Source organism: Rhinopithecus roxellana, chromosome 15 (assembly GCF_007565055.1).
Source record: "Rhinopithecus roxellana isolate Shanxi Qingling chromosome 15, ASM756505v1, whole genome shotgun sequence".
NCBI lineage: Eukaryota > Metazoa > Chordata > Mammalia > Primates > Cercopithecidae > Rhinopithecus > Rhinopithecus roxellana.
Window position 1 is genome coordinate 92,397,242 of NC_044563.1, and position 24,450 is coordinate 92,421,691.

A 24,450-nucleotide genomic window follows, 5' to 3' on the forward strand; every position below is an offset into this window, starting at 1 on the left:
TGTGGTATTAGGGACAAACGAGAAATAATGGCTATTACAACTATTATAAGTGTTTCAGAGGTCTTAGTTAATATAGTAAGAAATTCAATTTTCATTTTTAGCATTATGGCTGACTAGATGTTCAGATAAATCTTATTGGTACAGCACACTTAAAAAATCTGAATAAGCCTTTAACAACATATTTTTGTATGGGATGGCTAAACTGGTGTGAAAAGGAAGGAAATTCTTCTGATTCCAAAAACAGGAAGGAAGGATAAATCTAATGGGATAAGTGCTAATTCCTAATAACCTATCATTCCTAATGACCTATAGCCTGAAGTTTAAAGGGTCACACATACAGGGTGAGGAGACAAATCTTGGGTAGAGTCTGAGCAAGAAAGGGTTGGAATCAAGCCCCCTGAATAGAGCTAAGGTCTTGGAAGGCAACTCTTCCAATGAGTACAAAATTTGTCCCACAGAAAGAGGCAATAAGGATAAATTATCTTAGCCTTGGATGTGAACAGAACAACTAAAAAGAAGTCTGCTTCAGATAACTCCTCATCAAAAGTCTATACTCACACAGATTTAAGGCCAGGATTCACACTACTTTTGTGACTTTAAAAAATCTAAATTGAAATTTTGGTTCCAAGTTGTCCCAGGTCACTAGTGCCCCAAGGCAGAAGCAAACATATGTCCTTCTTTTAAAGAGGAAGGAACTCTAAGGTCAAACCACAAAGAACTCCCAGAGTTAAAATTCCAAGGAATATGACCTCAAAATTAGAAATCACCAAAGACATGAATATAAGCCACCATGAGCACTGTCAACAGAAACAATATTCTATAGATTCATCCCACAAATACTATAAATATTAGAAACTGTTAAGCTATAGACTGGACATGGTGGCTCATACCTGTAACCACAGCACTTTGGGAAGCCAGAGTGGGAGGACTGCTTGAGCTCAGGAGTTCGAGACTAGCATGGGCAATATGGTGAGACCCCATCTCTATTTAAAAAAAAAAGAAAAAAAAGTGTTCAGTTATAGAATATAAAATGAGTATGTTTAATATGCCAAAATAAATGTTTTTAAAGGCTTGAAAATGATAAAAGAACAAGAAACTATTAAGACTGGACAGGTAGACATGAAAAACAACCAAACAGAACTTCTAGAAATGAAAAAGTGTGAATAATAATGAAACTAGAAACCTCAGTGGATTAGACACAGCTAAAGAAGGAAGTAATGAACCAGAAGAGAACACTGGAGAAATTACCCAGGATCCAGTATAGAGAGACAACAGAATAGAAAATGAGAAAGGGAATTCAAAAACATAGAGGTTATTCTAAGTAGATCCAACATACATAACTAATTGGAATTCTAGAAGAAAAGAAAATGGAGTGTAGTAAATATTTAAAGAAAACATAATGAATGAGAATTTTCTAGAATTGATGAAAGACATGAATCCTCAGATTCAGGAAGCTCAGTGAATCCCAAATAGGGTAAGTAGTGACGAATCTACACCTACACACTTTGCAGTGAAACCTAAGAACACTGAAGACAAATGATTAAAAGCATAGAGGAAAAAAATAGATTATTTATAAAGGAACAACAGACTGAAAGCTGTCTTTCACAAGGAACAAAAAAAGCCAAAATATATTAATATTGAAGATATCAAAACACTTTGATGTCTTTAAAGTGCTGACAAAAATGATCAACTTATAAATTCATACACAGCCAAAAAAAAAACTGTTAAAGTTAAGAGAGGCGGCTTTAAAAAGTTAAGAGAGGCTGCCTGCCATGGTGGCTCACACCTATAATCCAGCACTTTGGGAGGCCAAGGCGGATGGATCACGAGGTCAGGAGATCAAGACCATCCTGGCTAACATGGTGAAACCCTGTTTCTACTAAAAATACGAAAAATTAGCTGGGCGTGGTGGCGGGCACCTGTAGTCCCAGCTACTCGGGAGACTGAGGCAGGAGAATGGCGTGAACCTGGGAGGCAGAGCTTGCAGTGAGCCAAGATTGCGCCACTGTACTCCAGCCTGGGTGACAGAGTGGGACTCAGTCTAAAAAAAAAAAAAGTTAGGAGAGGCCGGGCTCAGTAACTCATGCCTGTAATCCCAGCACTTTGGGAGGCTGAGGCGAATGGATCCCCTGAGCTCAGGAGTTCAAGAATAGCCTGATCAACATAGTGAAATCCCATTTCTACTAAAAATACAAAAATTAGCCAGGCAGTAGTGGCATGCACCTGTAATCCCAGCTACGTGGGAGGCTAAGGCAGGAGAATCGCTTGAACCCGGGAGGTGGAGGTTGCAGTGAGCCGAGATCAAGCCACTGCACTGCAGCCTGGGTGACAGAGTGAGACTATGTCTAAAAAAAAAAAAAAAAAAAAGAGAAAGGCATTTTCAATAAACACAAACTGAGAAGGTTTGCTACCAATAGACTCCCACAAAGGAATTTCTAAAGATTGTACAATAGGAAGGAAAATGAACCCCCCAAAAATATCTACAATGCAATAGTGAACAAAGATTATTATGGTGGGTAGATCAAAGCCATAACTAAATGAATATAGAATAATCACAATAATGTCTAATTTGTTAATTAAAACAAGATAGAATCAGAATCCCATACAACTACAGCACATAAATCAGGAATTATGTGATTGAAGTCAAAGCATGCTGAGGTCTTTGTATTGTTTAGCATATGGGTAAAGATATTAATTAGCTTAAGACTTTATTAAGTTAAATATGAATGATGAATTTTCTATCATAAATACTGAAGTAATAGAAACAGAGTATATAACCTCCCTACTAATCATGGGGAGAAAATGGAATGAGAAAGAATAAAAACATTAATCCAAAGAAGGCAAGGATGGAAGGGGGAGAAGAATCAGAAAACCCACTAAATAGAAAGTTCAGAATAAGTTGATAGAAGTGAATCCAAGTATACTGGTACACTCAATATCAGACTAAATAACAAAACAAATTCTTGCCAAATACTATATACAGGAGATAGTTTTGTTTTGAGACAGGGTCTTGCTCTGTTTACCAGGCTGGAGAGCAGTGGTACGATTACAGCCGACTGTAGCCTCTACCTCCCATGCTCAAAAGCAATCCTCCCATCTCAGCCCCCCAAGTAGCTAGGACTACAGGCATGTGCCACCATGCCCAGCTAAGTTTCTTATTTTTTGTACAGGCAGGGTCTCACTATGTTGCCCACCCTGGTCTCCAACTCCTGGCCTCAAGCAGTCCTCCTGCCTCCGCTTCCCAAAGTGCTGGGATTACAGGGGTAGAGCCACCATGCCCAGCCGAGATAGTTTTAATAAATGAGGGACACACAAAGGTTGAAAGAAAAAGGGTGGAAATAATTATGTATACTGGACTAATTTTTTTAAAGCTGGGGTAACTATTTTACATCATACAAAATAGACTTTAAGGCAAAAGGCATTACTGCAGAGAGTCACTACATATTAATAAGAAATTAAAGTCACTAGGAAAATATAGAAATTTTAAACTTATATGTACTTTTGTATATCAAATACTTAAAAATTTAAAATGATAATCATTACTTCAAGAATTTGACAAACCTATCACAGTGGTAGTTTTTAACGTACTTCTCTTAATAACATATTAAGAAAAAAGTTCATAGAGAATGTCTGAGCAGTAACTAATCTGCATGTAGCATATGATACCCTGCAAACTGTATTCTTTTCAGCTGCTCATGGAACACTTACGAAATTTCAGTATGTCCATAAAGCAAACCTCAAAAATTAATATACAGACCAAATTCTCTGACTACAGTGCAAGTTTCTCTCCTAATATACTTGGAGACAGAAGTATTTTTTAAACAACTCAGGAATTGCTCATACTGGAAAGAGTATTTTACATATTTTAGTTCTTGAAGGGTGGTTACATTAATATAGTGTGGTATATATGACAACTGTGTTTGTTAGAACATCTCAGTTCTCCCACCGTTCAGGGTAATTGAGTTTATTCTGCCTTGTCTTTATGCATCAGAACTTTTGAATACTGTTTCATTGTTTTCTATGTATAATCTCTCCAAAAGCAAATTTGGGTAATACCTTCAAAAACAACTCAAAGATTCACAAAATAATCCACCTGAGAAAATTTTCTAAATCACATCCTATCAATTTCAAAATCATGCCTAATACTTATGAAGAGTTAAATTAGTTATGAACAATTTGTGTAACTATGGAAACATGAGAGAAACAGTTTCCTTGAAGAATAAAACTTCAGCAACAGAAAACTTTATGGAACTAGCTGAAATTAGCCCACAAAAGAACATTATCTTTAAATCCTTAGTAATGTTGAGTAAATTACTATTAAGCTATAGAAATATTTGAGTGGGCCTCTTATATTTTAAGGGTTGAATACCTTAAAGATAAAGGAGGGGTAGGAATAGCAGAAATTCTCAAACTAATCTTTTATTTAAAATGTCAGAAAATTAAAATATGTCACATAAGTCTGCAAAATAGAGATAACAGTGTTTTATTTGCATACCTAGAGAATGCTGAAGACTCAAACCACAATAGGATTAATAAAGGGATTTGGTAAGATGACAACATACAAGGAAAAAATCTATAAGGCAATAGCTTTCATGTTTACCAGCAGTAATCAATCAGTAATACATACACACACACACACGATGTTTATTGCGACTTTATTACAAATAGGGAAAATGTGGGTTAAAACCTGGCTGTATGTCAAGTTATAAGTCGTATAATGCAATATGCAGTTTTGAAAAAGAATGAGTTATATTCATATATTGACCTAAAAAGACTTATGATATATATATGAGTGGAAAAAAGCCAATAGCAAAAATATATATACACTATAATCTCATTTTTATTAAAAGAGAAAGAGAAGTCCGGGTGTGGTGGCTCATGCCTGTAATCCCAGGACTTTGGGAGACCGAGGTGGGTGGATCTCTTGAGTCCAGGAGTTCAAGACCAGCCTGACCAACATAGTGAAACCCCATCTCTACTAAATATACAAAAATTAGCTGGGCGTGGTGGTGCATGCCTGTAATCCCAGCTACTCAGGAGGCTGAGACAGGAGAATACCTTGAAACCGGGAGGCAGAGGTTGCAGTAAGCTGAGATTGTGCCAGTGCACTCCAGCTTGGGCAACAGAATGAGACTCCATCTCAAAAAAGAAAAAAAAAGGAGAGAAAGAATATTAATATACACACAATAAGAATTACTTCGAGATATATTTTTATGCAAATCCACTTAATATCAATGCCTAAAATAAAATATCCAACAGCCAAAATTAAAAGCAGGAAGATAAACCCAAAGCATAATGACTAAAATGGAAAGAAGTAAAGCAGAATTACATTCCATAAAACATTTGCAACGCAAAACAAAGCCACAAATATGCTTCTCCTAAATAAGAAATACCAGATGCTAACAAAAAAAAAAAAAAGGAAAAAATTTAATCTTAGGAAGAATGTACTACAAGTATCATAGAGTAGTTAAATATATTAGTGGAAACAGAAAAGCAATGGATGCTTCAGTAAGTAAGGTGTGAAATCCAATAATGGAAAACACATTTCTCTAAACTCCTAACACTTCTGACACCAAATGTGTGGGTTTTCCACACTAAGCAATTTTCCAGTTCTCTATGGACACCAACAGGGTGTCCTACAATTTAATTTTGATACTACTGGCCCAAAGTTAGCACAGCCCTCACAGGTTAAGGGCTCAGTGCCACAAGAGTGTCCCCACTTCAGTTGGCATTCGCCAAGTTCAGACCTCCCGTAATTCTGACCAACTAGCTATAATAGATTAGGGGTTTCCAAAACCCCTTCCTCAGATATGATTATTTGCTAGAATGGCACACAGAACTCAGGAAGGCACTTAGGTTTACTAGTCTATTATAAAAGATAAAACTCAAAATCAGCCAAGAGGAAGAGATGCATAGGGCATGGTTTGTGGGAGAAGCACAGCGCTTCCATGCCTTCTCATGTGCACAACCCTCCAGCACCTTCATATATTTACCAACCAGGAAGTCCTCTGAACATTTTCGGCCAGAGTTTTTATGAACTGTCATTAAGTAGGCATAATTGGTTAAATCACTGGCCATTGATAGGTGACCTCCAGCTTCCCTCCCCTTTCTCATGGGTCAGGGGTATGAGGCTGAATGTTCCAATCCTTTAATCATACGCTTGGTTCTCCTGGCAATCAGCTCCCCCATCCTCAGAGCTTTCCAAAAGTTGCCTCATTATCATAAACTCAGATGTAGGTGAAAGGGACGTGTTATGAAAAACGAAAGATGTTCCTTTTACCTTAATCATTTTAGAGCTTTTTCAGGAACTGGGGACAAAACCCAAATATTATAACAAAAGATGCCACTATCATCTTTCAGAAAGTTACAAGGGTTTTAGGAGCTCTGTGCTAGGAAGGGGGATCAAGGAGACAAGATGTATATTTCTTATGTCATACCATTTTTAAAAAAATAAAGATGAAATAGACAACTGTGCAAGAAAAAGTTATTGACCTAGAAAACAGACTCAGAGACCTAAGCTGAAAATCTGTTCAATGCCAGATTTTAAATATGAAAATTTATAGACAATGATGTAATACAGCAGAGCTAGCAAATAAGTGGCTCCTCCTCACTCCTCTCCTCCCCACCCAACCCTCTCTCGCAACAGTCATCAGTAATCTTTGCCTGCAATCTTTTCCTCTGAGCCAAGACAAGACCAGAAAGTTCTTAACCTAGCATTTTGGGCAGCCTCTATCCAATGCTTGTAGTTACAAAGTAAGATTAAAATAATTTGCTTCTATAGAGACAATTACATCATCCAAAAATAATGGGAAAAAGTGAAAGAAAATAACTTGTCATTTTTTTAGTAGGAGAGGATCCAAGATAAGAATTCAGCCTAAAAATGGATAAGGCACACACAAGGTCTCTTCAAGATGTAAGAAGACATTTAGATATATTCTTGTTAAATCCCTGAACTTTAGAGATAGAGATGGCTTGAAACAACTAAGGAAAACATTTCAGGCCATCACAGGTAAGAACAGCTTGAGATTATCCTACTGAAGTGCTTAAAAAAAAATTCACAAATCCACAGAACCTGCATAAATTCTCCATTGGGCAACTTTATCTTCAAAGAATGACTCAAGGGGCATTTGGCTTAGATAAACCACAGTTATTTAAAAATAAATAATGTAAGCATTAGGAGAAATATTGATACATAGTAAAATTTAATTTGTTTGTATAGCAGCCCTTAAAAATTAGAAAAGATATTTTAAATGTGTGCAGTTCTGTCAATCTTAAATGAATTAGAACCGATTAGTGAGTTCCAGTGGTAGACAACCAATTTCCTGTTAAGGAGTCCAAAGTTGTTTTTTCTTTGTAATAGATTAAAATATGAATTTAGATTAATACAATGATTAGACTGAGTTTTTCCTTTAAGTATTAAGGTGTTATATCATTGCGTTAAAAAACCATTGATTTTAAAACACACCATTATATAAGTACCACTCAGAAAGAGAAAAATCACTTTAAGCTATTACTCAATGCTTTCTTGTTGCTGACAATTTTTATTTTACACTTTTTGAAGGTGCTCATGTAGGCTTATTGAGACATGTAAGTAATCATACTATGAAGAGCTATGAGCAAGTTCACGCCTATGGAAACAATGATAACTCTTAGACCTTCCACCTAGCTGGCAGCCATTGTAGGATGCCAGTAAGACACAACCTGACTTTAGGGATGTTAAAGTGTGGAAAATATGTGCCTTAGAATTGATTAAATATGACACATTAAGGAAGTTACCTTCCAGGTGGGTTTAAAAGGAAAGAAGGTACTTAAAACAGATAAATATGACTGGATGTGACACAGACTGTACTACAGGAATGTACAAAATGCCTTGACTCACTCTACAGAGAAGGTTTTCCAGTCGGAGCACAGCGATGTCCTTGGAGAAAGTAGAATTGAAAAGAAGGAGAAAACTCCAGAATGATAGAGTTCAAATATGACAGGCTAGGTAAAATGCCCCTGGGATCTGGGGATTCAAGTCATGATCACCAGGCTCTTACAGTACTGATGCTGCTGGTGCCACCATAAGGTGATGAGGGGACAGCAGTGTCCCTCTGCTGGTAGGCATCCAGTATCTATTGTTGCGAGAGTGCATGCATGCATGAGTGCATGAGAGACCGAATAAGTGAGTAAGTGCATGCGGTAGGGTTGTCCGGGGCCCAGTATAACAGCTGTTCTCTTTTCCCTTGTCACCCTCAGAGAAACTGGAGAGCGAGAAGCTAAATGTGGCTGAGGTCACCCAGTCAGAGATTGCTCAGAAGCAAAAACTGCAGACTGTCCTGGAGAAGATCAATGAAACCCTGAAACTTCCTCCCAGAAGCATCAAGTGGAATGTGGATTGTGAGTTGAACAAAGGAAAGGGGCACCATTAAACAATGCCTGTGGTCCCTGCCATGGGGCTTCCCCAAGAAGCCATCCATAAGCTTGGCAGGCTTCGGGGGAGGGGGGCCAAACTCATTTATCTTTGAACAAGATGCCCCGCTTCCTTAGAACTTGGAAGAAGTTCCGTACATACCCTTGGGGGAAAATAACAAAATGTCAAAATCTCACGTTCCTCTTCTGTAAAAGGCTTTCCATAGAAACCTCATGTGAAATGGCAAAGGGAAGGAAACTCATTCACTGAGCTACTTCTTCTAAGTCCCAGCACAGCCTTTTGAGAAAGCTGTTGTCTGCTGCTTGGAGAGGCTTGGAAAGCTGAGGTCCCCACATCCACACAGCTGAGAAGCAGGGAGCAAGGATTCAGCTCTGTCTATTGCAAAGCCCACACCTTTCTAACGCCCCTTCATTTTCTAGAAAGAGCAAAGATATGGCTGAGATCATAGGCACTGGAACAAGATGTTAAAATTCAGCTTTTTACAAGCTAGCATAGCTCAGAGACCTCAGAAAGCATACATTATTAGTTTATAATAATTATTAGTTTATAAATTATTAGTTCATTTGCTGCTTCAAAGGCCTGGTGTCTAATACAGACTTAATGAGTCCCTATCAGAATTAATCAGGGGATTAGGTGAATCTAGCAATAACAACTGGATTCCAAAGTTTATTGTAATAGATAAGAATAGGAACTTAGATTAATAAAAGATTAGATTAGACTGTGTTTTGCCTTCAGGTATTAAGGGGTTAAGTACTAGCTTTATTCCGTCTAACTTATACAACTTAAAATCAACAGCCCCCTACGAAAAAAAAAAAAAGAAAAAACCTTTCAAACTTGGGAAAGAAAAAGGAATCTTCACCTCTAAAGTTAGAAACCCAGTAACTGCCAGTCACAATCTCTCCAGCAGGTCTCTAACATCTGACATTGGGGCTGAGACACCAAGTGCCTCCTCAACATAATTACACATTTTTGTGCACAGCGTGATGAGCTACTTTGCACAGGAGTGTGATGCTGGGAACAGGGCACAGGGCATTCTCTGCCCGCAGAGGGAGACACCTGAGGGCAGGAGGAGGGGAGGCCTGCTCTGGGCCCTAGATGCTATCAAGGAGGGGGCTGTTTCCTGTGTTCCAGGAATGCTAGTATTGTGAATGGGGGAGAACAAGGCAGTGCAGGGAGGTTGATGACTAGTTTGAGAAATGTGTCTGCATTTTAAAAATCCACAGTAGTCATAAACATTAGAGAAGTCCTCTAATGAAGACTGCTGCTTAGTTTGGTTTGATCCTATCTCTCACTCCTTTGAATATGGACCACCTCCCTGTACCCCTCCAAAAAAATAAGTCAAACATCATTTAACTTATCATGGCACCCAATCTGGGAAAGGCTGAGATAGAAGAACAGAGTCTTTTATTATTATATATATATATATATATTTTTTTTTTTTTTTTTTTTTGTAGAGAGTCTCTCTGTCGCCCAGGCTGGAGTGCAGTGGCGCGACCTCGGCTCACTGCAACCTCCGCCTCCCAGGTTCAAGTGATTCTCATGCCTCAGCCTCCCAAGTAGCTAGGATTACAGGCGTGTGCCACCATGCTCAGCTAATTTCTTTTGTATTTTACTAGCAATGGGATTTCACCATGTTGCCCAGGCAGGTCTCGAACTCCTGAGCTCAGGCAATCCACCCGCCTCGGCCTCCCAGAGTGCCAGAATTACAGGCACGAGCCACCACACCACACCTGGCCTAGAACAGCGTCTTTTAAAGCCACATGAAGAACATTGTCTCCAGTGGCTTTGAATGATTTGTTTGGTTTATGATTACTTTAATTTCTTATAGGGAAATGTGTACAAGAAAAATCATCACTCATATTACCATGCTAATCTAACTGTTTTCATTTGTTTCATTTTACTTGTTTCATTTGTTACTAGTTACATCACTGCATCATTTTGCTTGGTCAGGTCATATACACTTTTTTTTTTTTTTTTTTTTTTTTTTTTGAGACAGAGGCTCACTGTGTTGCCCAGGCTGAAGTGAAGTGGCACGATCTCGGCTCACTGCAACCTCTGCCTTCCGGGTTCAAGCCATTCTCCTGCCTCGGCCTCCTTAGTAGCTGGGATTACAGGGGTACCCCAGTACGTCCACCTAGTTTTTGTATTTTTAGTAGAGACTGGAATTCGCCATGGTCAGGCTGGTCTCAAAGTCCTGACCTCAGGTGATCCACCCGCCTTGGCCTCCCAAAGTGCCAGGATTACAGGCATGAGCCACTGCGCCCCACCCAAGTCATAATACACTTTTGTGTTTTGTTATTTTTCTCTTGATGTTACATCACACGTATTTTCTACATTCCCTCGTGGTCTTTGTAGATAAAATTTTTGATAGTTGTTTCTATTTCATAGGGTAGATATCCCATAGTTAACTTAAATCCTAGGTTGATGTTGATGCCTATCCTTTTAGGATGTTCCCCTAACTATTTCTAATATCAGATAGCACCAAACTGAATGTCTTAGCTTGTGCATCTTTTTGCTTCTCTTGAATTACTCCCCTTAGATAGATTTCCAGAACTGAGATGGATTACTAGGTCAGAGGGAATAATTATCTCATCTAGGTGGCTAGCTCCCTTTCATGCCTTGGGGCTTTGGAAGAGCTGGGCTTGTTTACAAAGTCACAGTGGCTCGTTCCATAAGGAATGTGGCAGGCACAGCTCCTGGGGGAAAAGCTCTGTCTCCTCCTGTCTCAGTTACCTTCCCTGGATGTAAACCTGAGGACACTGTGGCACCTCTCCGCTTAGGATGAGGGTGATAGGGACAGGCTGCTGAGTTACCAAGGTCCTTGATCTGGGGCTTTAGGGATTTCTTCCTTTTTTTTTTTTTTTCTAATTCACAACAGTAATTTTCATTATTGAAAATTTACAAAGTGCAGATAAAATAAATTTAAATATTAACATTTAACATTTATTATGCTTATTGTATGTCTTGTACTCTTCTAAACACTTTATGTATTTTAATCTTTGTAATCTTCACTCACCCATCTGAAGTAAGAATTCTTTTATTCCCATGTTACAGATGGGAAAATCGGGGGAAAGAGAGGTTAAGAAACGTCATAGTTTCATAGGTAACCTTCATGAGGGCAGGGGCTTTTGTCTTTTCACTGCCCACCTAGAGATAAGAACCATGAACACTGTGCTGTGTTCAAGTTCTGTGTGTGTCTGTACATGTGTAATAAGTAGTGTATAATATTTTATATATGTATATATAAAAAACTTTTAACAAAAATGAGATCAACCTGTTTATGTTGTTTGGAAGATGTATATATTGACAAATCATTAAATATTCTTCTATATGTCACTTTTAATACCATATAATGTGACATTGTATGGATCTACCACAATTTATTTAACTGATAATGGATTTTTAGATTGTTTTTTCCGTTTTCCCACTGATATTAATACAGCTGGATGCATTCTCCCTGCTTGTAGCCATAATTACTTCTTTAGGATAAATACCCAAGAGTGGTATTTTAGGGCCAAAGGGTGGGAGCATTTTTAAGGTCATAATACATAATGTTAAATTACCTCCAGAAAAATTACACCAATTTCTGTTTCCACCACAGGACATGTTTGGAAGACTATTTCTAACTCGACAGCCTTGTTTTAAATACTGCTTTCCCGCCCTAGAGTGACACTTAGCCTTGCAGCTGCGGTTCCTGGCTTGCATAGTGAGGCCTAGGTGCTTGCTCTTATCCCATATGTTGCCCTCCTGACTTGACTGCGGGCACATGTTGGCCTCAGCTTCTGTTGAGCACCAGGGAAAAAATTCCCAGGAGATGTGTTGAGAGGCAGCAATGATGAGGGTGCACAGATGTTCAACAGTGGGTAGACTGTTTTAATTGAAAAAATGGCATATTTTTATTCTACAGAATATTTCAAAATAGGAAAAAAGGCTGGGCACTGTGGCTCACACCTGTAATCCCAGCACTTTGGAAGGCCAAGGTGGGTGGATCACCTGAGGTCAGGACTTTGAGACCAGCCTGGCCAAATGGCAAAACCCCATCTCTACTAAAAAATACAAAAATTAGCCCAGCATGGTGGCACATATCTGTAATCCCAGCTACTCGGGAGACCGAGGCAGGAGATTCACTTGAACCCAGGAGGTGGAGCTTGCAGTGAGCCAAGATTGTGCCAGTGCACTCCAGCCTGGGTGACAGAATGAGACTCCATCTCAAAAAAAAGAAAAAAGAGGGGGAAAAAAAAAAACTATCAGGCTGGGCACAGTGGCTCACACCTGTAATCCCAGCACTTTGGGAGGCCAAGGTAGGTAGATCACCTGAGGTCAGGAGTTTGAGACCAGCCTAGCCAACATGGTGAAACTCTGTCTCTACTAAAAGCACAAAAATTAGCCAGGCATGGTGGCGCGTACCTATAATCCCAGCTACTCGGGAGGCTGAGTCAGGAGAATCACTTGAACCCAGGAGGAGTTGGTTGCAGTAAGGTGAGATCCAGTCATTGCACTCCAACCTGGGCGACGAGCAAAACTCCATCCCCCCCGCCAAAAAAAAAAACATCTTTCCACTCTAGCGTAACTATTTTCATTTTTTAAAATACATTCCTTTCCAAATGTTGGCCACAAGCACGTTTGTGTGTGTATATGTAGATATACATACATTTGTATATGCTTTTATGTATGCATATATCCATAAATGTATATTTATAGCTATGTATATTACACACATATACACGTGTATATAGATATATACACATATATACACGTACACACATATATATAGCTATACTGTCTTACCTATGATTTTCAATGCATGCAAACTATTCATTATGTGGACATACCATAACTTCTTAAAGCAGTGGTTCTTCAACTATGGTTGGTCCAAAACTAGGGATTTGCAAGGAGAAACTCTAGCATCACCAAGGAGAAGACAAGAAGTCATGGGTAGGCTGCAGTTAGGACTCCAGAATACTCACTTCAACCAGAGCAGTTGTACTTTTTTCATGAGTTTTAACTATCCGCTTCTAGAACAAAGGATTTCTGTGCTTAATATTTAAAAGTTTGAAAAATGCTGATCTAAACCATCTTCTTGTTATTGGACATAGTGTTTTCCAGGGTTTTAAAAAATTATAGTATATTACACAGTAACATCTTAGTACACGTAGTGTAGTATGTATGTGTGTGAGACTATAGACTCTTTCTTTCTGAAAAAATCCCAGGAGGATAGAGCATTCATTAAAGAGTCTGACGTCTATATGATGCTTACGATATAGCTCTGCGTTGCTCACCAAGACAGTGGAGATGGTGTACAATGTCACCAGGGGATAAGAACAACTTGTTTGATCACAACTTTTCTAGCATTATATTTTGCCATTAAAGGGGAGAGGGGTAGCAAATGTTCTTACAACCCTCACTGACGCCAGGTAGTGGGCCGGTAGTTCTGATCATTAGAGCAAACCTGGATTGGCCTCTGATGGTGACCACACCATGTCAGTGGGTCACAGTGGGTCAGTGCCACATCAGGATCTTTGTTTGAGGCTGTAAGTCTGGGTAAAACTTAGCTAACAAGGCCCGAAAGCCCAAAATGGAAACCTTCTGGAAGGCTAGGAGTTCAGAGCAGTTCAGCTTCTGTTTGTGGTGATGGTGAGCTGCTGTTCATAATCAGTAGAAAACCTTCTTTGAAGTAGCAGTGATAACAAGAAACCCTAATGAGTTACAAAGGAATGTCTGAATCATTCTCTTTTCTTGGTGATTTCTCAAAGCTTCTGCTAAAGCAGACTCACTGATCCCAGGGAAGACAGAATGACATCTTAATAATGGGCCTAGTGCATGCAAAGTACACAAAATAGGCATTTTTTTGTTATTCCCTTAAATGCCCCCTGTAATGAAGAGCCGTGAAGCTGGTAGGACTGTGAAGGCAGGCAAAATATCTGGTGAATCTTCCCTTTGATGAGAAAGAAAGGGAAGAAAGCTGGCATGTTTTAGTTGCCTAGGTGCCAGGTAATTTCACATAAGGCATAATAAAAAAATATCAGCCATCCTTGGGCACGTGCTGTGTTCCAGGAGCATCAGAGAGAAAACTCCCAGGAGACATGTTGAGAGGCAGGAATGATAGGGGCGCACAAATGTTCAACAGTGGCTAGAATTTGTTTTAATTGAAAAGATGGCAGATTTTTATTCTGAAGAATATTTTGAAATAGGAAAAAAATTAAGACTATCCACTCCAGTGTAACTCTTTTCATTTTTTGCGGGGGGGGGGGGGGGGAGATCATTACAACCTGTACGTCCACGTAGGTTCTGTTACCTCCATTTGTAAATATGAGCAAATTAAGGCTCAGAGGCCTTCGGTGGCCTACCCTACCCAAGGCCATGTAGCCAGTAAATAAATGGTAGATTATAAAGGCTCCAGTCTGCCTGACCCTCTGTGCACCTCACTGAGTCTTTTTCTCCTCATCTAGTGAGAAAACTACAACCCAGTGTGACCCAGCCTTCTCTGGTGTAAATGGCTTGACTTTAACATGACTCAGCAGCTTTGGCAGCGCCCTGGCCCAGTAACATCCCATCCCAGCTGCTCCTTAAAGGGCATTGCCTACAGTGACCATAGTGACACTCACGCAAGTAACATAGCCCTTTGAATGTCTCTCTCATGCCTTCTTCCAAGGATCTTAAAACCCTGAACCAAGGAAGAGACCTAGTGTTCCTGATTCAGAGTTTATTTATTAAGGGCATGCTTTGTGTACAATCTTGAGACAAGCGTAGTAGTGATAATCCAAAGTTCATGGTTAAGTGGGAAGGGAGAAGGAGTGCAGAGCAGACATGCTTATGGTGATTGGAGTGGAGTGGGCAGGGACATGGGACTGGGCGAGAGCTGATCTGAGCTCAGAACTCAGCAGTTGTCAGGGTCCTGATGGGAACCTGGGATTAGAGAGGTGCTACATTGGAAATGTGGCAATAATAGACCCAAGAAGGAGCCCCATGGGACCTGGCAAAGAACTGAGGGGGCCAGGCATGGCGGCACATCCCTGTAGTCCCAGCTACTCCACAAAGGCCAAGGCGGGAGGATTGCTTGAGCCTAGGAGTTCAAGGCTGCAGTGAGCTAGGATTGTGCCACTGTACTCCAGCCTAAGCAACAGAGCAAGACCCTGCTTCAAAAGTAAGAAAGATTTGAGGGGGCCCAGAGTGAGGCTTGTGATGACCACAGGTGTCCCCTGACCCTCAGGCATGGTATAAAGGGACATTGGGTGGATATATTAGGCTGCTCATGTATTGCCATTAAGAAAGGCGTGAGGCTGGGTAATTTATAAATAAAAGAGGTTTAATTGGCCAGCATCTACAGTGGCTTCTAGGGAGGCCTCAGGGACCTGTTACTCATGGCAGAAGGCAAAGTGGGAACAGGCACTTCAATATGCCAAAAGCAGGAGCAAGAGAGAGAGTGGGCGGTGGGAAGGTGCCATATACTTTTCAACCACCAAATCACATGTGAGAGCACTGAGTGTACTTATCACCGAGGGGATGGCACTAAGCCATTCATGAGGGATCCACCCCCACCATCCAAATACCTCCCACCAGGCTCCACCTCCAACACTGGGGATTACATTTCAGCATGAGATTTGGGCAGGGACAAATATCCAAACTCTGTCAGTGGGGGTACTGCTACACTTTGAACATCTGCTTATATTGCCTAGAACCTAGAAGATACTATAATTTTTCAATCTTCTTTCATTTCAGCTGTTCATGCCAAGAGCCTGGTGGCCATCTTACACCTGCTCGTTGCTCTGTCTCAGTATTTCCGGGCACCAATTCGACTCCCAGATCATGTTTCCATCCAAGTGGTTGTGGTCCAGGTAAGACAGATAACACTACAAACATCTGTGTCTTTAAAGAGTCGTGGAGGTGGAGTTCCTGTGGTGCGTCGAGTAGATCATTAGAAGGATGGCTGCATGAAGGCTGAGTGAGCCTGGGTGTGCAGTATATTGGGAGGCACTGAGTGAGCTTTCTGTTGTGTGTTGGCTTCCCCTGGTAAGTGTACACAAGATGGAAGAGCATGTGCTTGTGTATAGATAGCTTTGTGTGGGGTATGTGCCTATGGTTTATGTGTTTTTGTCTGTAAGTTTTCTGTGTAACGTGTAGTTGAGGGTGTGTGGTATGTATGTGTGCTGTGTGTCATGGGGTCAGGAGGAAAGTGTGTGTGTGTGTGTGTGTGTACAGGAGTGTACAGGTGCCCTGCAAATCATGGAGAACCATACTATTTTGGTTAAACAAATGATACTTAGGTATGGGGAGAAAGATATCTGTGCATATAAGGGAGTGTGTGTGTACATATGCATGTGTTTGAGAGAGACCCTAACTGGCCATGTCTGTATTGAAAGCACTGCCACTTTTCACCCACCCACAGAAGCACAGCTGGGATCTCAAGTCATCTTTTCCAGATTGTTGGATGGAATTTCCATTCACATATGGCTGTGTAATTTCCACAATGAGGGTGTGCTCTCTCCCTGTGACTATCTCACTCTGCTCCTAACCCCATTAAATACCCAAATTCAATTTTATTTTCCAACTTTATACCCATTTAGCAAAAGGTCATCCTTTTGTTTGCTTGTTTCTGTTCTTTTCCAAATAAACATGCAGCGAGGGAGAGTGCTCCATCTAAGCAGCTCCCTGGCCATCCAGGCTCTGGAATAGGGAATGATAACAGTGGCTCTGCCATCCCTTGGTGAGAAAAAGCCTTGAGGGCTGGTAGACTTCGCCCAATCAGATCAGGCCAGTTTCCAAGACAAAAGGCCTTTGAGTTGAACTTTCAGGGATCAGCTGTCAACGAGAGGAGAGGAGGAAATGGTCCTCCTAATCGACTGATCAGTTATCCCCCAATGAAAGACTGTTTCTTCCACACCTCTGAGTGCTTAACTCCACTAAGCATCAAGAAGGTATAACAGGAATATGACACCTCAGCCCTGCCTGCTGAGGAGGTAGGACTACAAATAAGAAGCAGAGAGGGCTCATAGAAAATGGGAACGTGTGTGGCTCAGATACTGACTGCCACTGGCCAAAAGATCCTAATTGTCCTTGTTATTGAGCTCTTCAGTTGTATCAAACATGGCACTAAGCATTTTGTGTCTGCTATGGATATGTGGCCAACTCAGAGTACTCTGGTTCAAGCATCTTCCTAAGTGAGTCCAGGTCATCTCTATCGTGTTATTTTTACCAATCAGTAATGTGTGAATACAATTCTTTATGTTTTTAAAAAGTACAATTAGGGAGGCAGGGATGAATAGGTGAACATGGTCCCCATAGGTGGGAGCACAGAGAGTTTTAGTTACATGTCACTGTACATTTGTCAAAACCGATAGAATGGACAGCACCAAGAGTGAACCCTAATGTCAACTATAGACTTTGGGTGATAGTGACAACCGTTATCAATTATAAGCTCATCAGTTGTTAAAAGTGTATCATTCTGATGTAGGATGTTGAAAATGGGTGAGGCCATGTATATGTCAGGGCAGGGAATATATAGGAAATCTCTGTACCTTCCTCTCAATTTTGCTGTGAACCTCAGACTGCTCTGGAAAATATAGTCTTTTTTTTTTTTTTTAATCATGGTTCCTGGAACAGTTCATGGAAGAGAACTTTAAAAGTGACCATATATCACTAACATTGAAATTTTTAAAAATTATTTTCATAAGTAAACATACTGTTGTTATATTCATTTATACTAGCGCTCTTATCACTAGAGGAGATAAATACTTTTATTTAAATTGCCCTTCATCTTCTCTTTTGTGACAAATCCAGTCCAGTTCTTTGTGCATAAATTTGTCGAACATCTTAAGACTTTTCTTATCTGCTAAAATAAACAGCCTCTAACAGAAATAATAAAATCTGCCTGTTGGAATTACTACAGACTGAGCAACGACTGAAAATGTGAGCAGGAGAGAGGGCGCTTCTGTTTTGAAACAGTGGTCATTGCAAGCCTTGTCTCCTGCCTTATTTTGAGCTCAATTATAGGCCATCAGAAGGCTGTTGTCGGTTTAATTTCTCCTGTAGGCTGTTTTGTTAGCATGAGGGAGAAAAGAGGACATGTTCCATAAAATGGCATTAATGCACGTCAGGTTTTATGGGGTGTTTCTGCTTTATCAAGTTGAACAGGCACAGAAGCAAGACTCAGAATTGGTGGTGAGTCACAGACTGAACCACAGGGAGAACTCTTTAGGGAACAAATAATGGGTGGAGGTGAATCAGGATGCTGTGTGAGGGGTTATTTAACCCAGATTTCTTTTCCATTCTATGCAGAAGCATTTAATTTTGCATAAAGTTGGAGGTGAGGTTTTATCTCTGAATGGCCGTGCAGGACAAGGACACAGATTCCATTAGCCCCACATGAAAACATTGCCTGTGTTGAAACTGCATGTGGAAAGAAGTCCTGATTTATCTTCACCTGGTCCTCTTTAAATGATTGATTTTTTTTTTCTTTTACCTCCTTTTTTTGTTTTGATCAGTCCATTCTTAATCTAAGCCAGATAGATTCTTGGCCTTATCCAGCTTTTCCTTTCTTCTGTAAAAGTATTTTGCAAGGACGCTGGGTTCTGTGGCTGTTTGTGGAACTTTGGGCAGGAGGCTCGAGAAGGCAGGGCTCAGGTGAGCCACCCATGTTCAGAGGCTCCTTCCTTCTTCACACTCATCTCAGCCTTGAGGAGGGTGCATTTGCTTTGTCAATGCTTGCTCAGTCACAGCATCCTCCAGGTGTCTGGTGCTGGTGGTAGAGGGACCTAGTAGGATGAATCTCCCACCTCACACCCATCAGAAAGTCTTCCTGCACCCCAACATTACCTCCTTCATCTGCTCCCATGCCCACACAGTGCTATTTAAACCCTCCAAACTGGCACCCAGAGCTGCCCCAACTGGTGGCGGCTGCCCTCCCCCAGATGGCCTCTGGAACACATTTGTGCATCCTGCCTCTGCCTCTTGGCTGGGGCCATTCCTCCCATTGAAATAACCCCTTCTCAGTGTCCAGCTCCAGCGCCCCCTCCACTTGGAAGGTTTCTCTGACTATTTCTAGCTAAAAGTGCTTGCTCCTGGCCTGCGTTCAGGACTTTCTGCAGAGGGTGACCACGTAATCTATTATTCATGACACTTTTGAGATGAAAGCAAATCTTACTAATATGCTGGGACATCAGGGGAATAAACCAGGACTGTTTTGGGGAAACCATTCAGGTGTCTGCTTCATCTACCTCGATTGACTCTAAGCTCTTCAAGGGCAGAAACTATATCATATACTCCATAGTATTTGTTCTAACTCCAGCACAGGACCTTGTACACAGAAGGCACTGATTAATGAACTAAACAAGAAAGAGGATAAGTTGATGGGAAAAGGGTGGACAGATGATGGATGGATGGACGGATGGACGGATGGACAGATGGTCGGATGGATGGATGGACGGATGAGTTTCTAACATACTTAACCTTGTCTCAGAGAATAAGCTTAGTTACCTGAGTGACAACTGTACTCCTTATTTAAAAGCTCCCATACTTATCAGTTAAGGAAAAAAAAAAAACCCTCTCTCTCTAGTCTGAATTCGCTGAGTTGGCCTCAGTTCCTCCACCCAGCCCCCCAGTTAAATGTGTTTCTCAGCTTCCCTCTGTGGCCCCAGCTGGAGGGCAGACACACCCTGGCCTTCATTTCCATTTGGTTTATTGTGGATTACTCCAGGAGGCAAACAGTTTGCTTCCAGCAGAATGTCTTCCAATAAAGAAAGGAAAGATTCACCATCCAAGAAACAGCCTACTTGTTTGGACTAAACACTAATTGCACTTGCGTCCTAATGGTTCAGTCCAGTCCCAGAAAATCAGGACCTCCTTTCACTTCCAGCATTATCTTATCTCGGGTACATTTCTTAAACACCAGTAACTTACTCAATGTCAGGAATGCTCATCAGTGTTTCTGTATTTTTCTAAAGCATAGTTTTCTCTTCTCCTCCCAACCCCTTTCCCCACCCCCATTTCAGAAACGAGAAGGAATCCTCCAGTCTCGGCAAATCCAAGAGGAAATAACTGGTAACACAGAGTATGTCAACACCATTGTTGCCAGCGATTCTGTAATGGAACACAGATGTTTCTCCGAAATTCATCCATTTGCTGATATTTAGTTTTCATTTATTGGGATTGCAGGAGGGATTAGACTTCAGCCAATGATTATAGTTTAGCCTTTTCCATGCATTCAAAACATGCCTCTCAATGCTTAAGGTACAAACTTGGGTGGGGAAGTGGGGAGAGGGAATTAGCAGTGATTGAAAAATTCTAATTTTGTGCCACTCCAGGAAAAAGTGTGCCCAAAAAAAGCCAACCCAGCATGAAATCGTCATGCCATAAACACTGGGTTGAATTTAAATTGTTAACCTTCAAAAGGACGTTTTTCTTCCTTTTTTGAATCGATTTATTTGGTCACGTGCCATGACCCAGAAAGCCTGTCTGCCTTAGAGTTGTCTTTTGGTTTAGGGTGGTTTTTTTCCCCATTTATTTTTAGAAATTGGGATATTAGAACCTATCAAAAGTTTGCCCTGGGGAACAGGAGTTTTGTCCTCAAGCAGAAAAAAATGGATAGTGTGAGGTAAGTTTGTGATCACAAGAACTGAGCCCTGGCCCATGCAAAGCCAGGCAGTTAGCTTTCAGCACCCCTGCTCCCCAGACTTTTCTCTGAGGCCCCCTTCAACAAGAGCAGCATAGTGCAAAGAGCAGAGGCTGCAAAGCCAACCCAACTTGAGTTCAAATCCCTTAACCTCTCTGACCTCAGTTTCCCCACCCAGAGAGGTAGAGAGGATTTATTGTGGTCACAGCTGTGACTTCGTTCCTTTGCCCTCTGAAGCTGCTGTTCCAGCTTTTCTCCAGCACAACTGACCCTTAACTCCCAAGCCCATCCAGTCTCTAGGAGGTTTCCGCCCTCTCCACAGCCATGGCTGCTACAGGAGTCCAGGGCACTGCCCATCTAGATCACATTGTGTACATGGCTTAACAAGGACTAAGACGCGTGGGCATTCCAGGCCAAGACTAGGGGCAAGAGATGTAGGGTGGCCTTTCCCAAGATGCCGTGTTTATGGCCGATGGAGACCCCATCAAGCAGCCTCCGTATCACCTCAGAGGCCAGTCTTGGTAGCCGAAGGGTCAGCTGATCTATAGGGCATACCTTGGCCTTGGTTCTGTGAGGGATGGGAGGAGCCAGGCCTGCTGGGAAAGGAGAATTCCTCACTGTCCCACCGCCCACCACCCCTCCCCCATGCTGGGCTTGCCTGTGCCCACTATTTCACCTCTGGGAAAGAAGACGACAGAGCAGAGAGGAGCATGGCCTGGGAGAAACTCCGGAACCAGGGAGTGTGAAGTTTCAGATTATTGAACAATCTCTCGGATGCATGTTATGCTTTCTATGGCCCCTCTCTCTGCCCCAAAGACATAAACATGGATGCAATGTCCTAATAATGACAACACAGTACAATTTCTGGGGCACTTTCCTATCTATTGATGTTCATAGTAAACACATGAAGCCATGATTACACCCACTAAAACCCTACAGCCCAAGGGTGAGGAAGGAGACTGTGCCCTTGGTTTATCCAGCACTTAACTCCAAGTTCATTCTTCTTTCCAGTGCACTGCTTGCACGTGCTCACTTAGTGGGTGACAGGTGTGCAGATGGATAAACCAATATAATAATCATTATGAGAACCAAAAGTGTATTTGGAAAAAAGTGTTTTCAACATTTACTACATACTAGGAATTATGCTACAATATTTCTAGATATTAAATCATTTAATAATCACAACATCCGATTGAAGTATTTACCATAATTATCTTCCTTTTAGAGATGAGAGACCTGGTGCCCAGAAAGGTTCATTAGCTTGCCCAAGGTCACTGTATGAGTTTGTTTTCATGCTGCTGATAAAGACATACCTGAAACTGGGAATGAAAAAGGGTTTAATTGGACTTACAGTTCCACGTGGCTGGAGAGGCCTCAGAAACATGGCAGGAGGCAAAAGGCTCTTCTTACATGGTGGTGGCAAGAGAAAATGAGGAAGAAGCAAAAGAGGAAACCCTGATATAAACCCATCAGATCTCATGAGAATTATTCATTATCACGAGAATAGCATGGGAAAGACCAGTTTCAATTAGTCTTTTCATGATTCAATTACTTCCTGTTGGGGTCCGCGTGTTTCCTAAACAAAGGAATGAACACACAGGACAACACAAGACAAGACAAACACGCGGACCCCAACACTTCCCCCTAGGTCCCTCCCACAACACGTGGAAATTCTGGGAGATACAGTTCAGGTTGAGATTTGGGTAGGGACACAGCCAAACCATATCAGTCACACAGCAAAAAAAGTCACTCAATCACTCAGTGCAATTTGAACCTCAATGATCTGTCTTTAAAGCTTGTGCTCTTGATACTATGCTGCTTCTCTGCTATGAGTGTGGTTCCAGTTCCTGCACTCTTTGAGAAAACCTACCCTGGGTCAATGGCAGGTGCATCTTGGTGGGTACTACAGAATGGACAGGAGAGAGACAAAGCTGACCTGCCCACAGCAACCTAGGCAGTAAAATTCTACATTGAGGGGTTGCCTGAGCTCACTCGTAAGAATTCTAAGATTTTCTGGTTGGAAATCTTCAGCCCCCTGAGTCCGATATTCTTTAACTGCAAGCAATAATATGATTTTATTTAAGGCAAAAAGTAATCCTTTGGGCATCACTGTGCCAGATTTTGCATTACACCACTATATCCGTGTAACGGGGAAAAAATGGGTGGTAATGTGGTAAAGTCTCAATAATTGGAGGCCGTGCAGAATAAAATGTCAATGGAAGGAGGCTTTTTGAGTTCCTCAACCAAGGGCAGGTGGGTGGCAGGCAGCATGGGGTGGGCTTCCAGCAATGATGGAGTGTCCTTTCAGAGGATTGGCCTCTTATAAGGGACAAGAAAACAGTCACACTATTTTTTTCCTCTTTTTCCTCCAGGGCTCTTTCCGGGAGGCATGGTAAGTCGCATAAGAATGTCCCCTGGCACTGGTGGCTGCACTGGGGCTTTAGTTAATTCTGCAGCAGCTGGGAAGAACAGGCCCTCAGCTTGCCACCTGGATATATGTCTGCACCAGCCTGGGTGACATGGCCAGTTGGGTTGGGAGGGACAGCTTACTGGTGGGAAGAAGACTACCCACACCTGCGCAGTCGTCTTGAAATTTATCAGGCCATTGACCTTGCCATTTATGAAGCACTTTTGTAGCTATTGTTGTTCACAGTAAACATATGAAGCCACGATTATACCCCCTGGGACCCCACAGCCCAAGGGTGAGGGAGGAGATTATGATCTTGATTTATCCAGCACTTAACTCCAAGTTTATTTTTCTTTCCAGTACACTACTTGCAAGTGCTTATTTAGTGAATGATAGGTGTGCAGATGGATAAACCGATATAATATTCATAAAGGGAACCAAAAGTGTCCTTAGAAAAAAAAGGTTTTGAGCATTTACTATGTCCTAGGAAGTATGCTAAAATATTTCTAGATGTTAAATCATCTAATGCTTGTAACATCCCACTGAAATATTTACTGTAATTATCCTCATTTTAGAGATGAGAGACCTGGAGCCCAGAAAGATTCATTAGCTTGCCCAAGGCTTCTGGATGGGTCCTGGGCATTTTCAGGGCAGTTTTGCACTAATTGTCTCGTGCAAATAAAGGAAGACATGCACGAACACAGGGACTGTCCCCTCTCCCCACTCTGTCCTTCTAGAGACTGTCTTCTCTTCCTTCCCTCATCGCAGCTCCTAACATAGAGGCTGCAGCAAGGAGAATCCCTGCAGGGAGCATGGCTTTGCTATTTTCTATGATCCTGATATTTACTGTGGGTCATATTTTGAAATAACCATGCTAAAAATTATTCCCTTCAGGAGACCATGTCAGAGTTTACAGAGCACGCGCATGCTTGTTCTCACCCTTCATCCTCATGACAAATCTAAGGGAGGGTTATTTTTAAAATAACATTCTATAGAAGAGGAAACTAAGGCACAAAGAGTTGA

At 41.4% G+C, this 24,450-nt stretch overlaps 1 protein-coding gene across 1 annotated transcript in view; it reads left to right on the forward strand.

Moving 5' to 3' along the window:
* The window catches only part of PARVA (parvin alpha), a 168,738-nt gene that overhangs the window by 121,308 nt on the left and 22,980 nt on the right, over positions 1 to 24,450 (forward strand). Inside the window, exons 5-8 of the mRNA XM_010371322.2 lie at positions 8,239 to 8,379; positions 16,133 to 16,248; positions 20,401 to 20,459; positions 23,393 to 23,412. Of these exons, the coding sequence (XP_010369624.1) occupies positions 8,239 to 8,379; positions 16,133 to 16,248; positions 20,401 to 20,459; positions 23,393 to 23,412 (336 nt within the window). The remainder of the gene's footprint in view (positions 1 to 8,238; positions 8,380 to 16,132; positions 16,249 to 20,400; positions 20,460 to 23,392; positions 23,413 to 24,450) is intronic.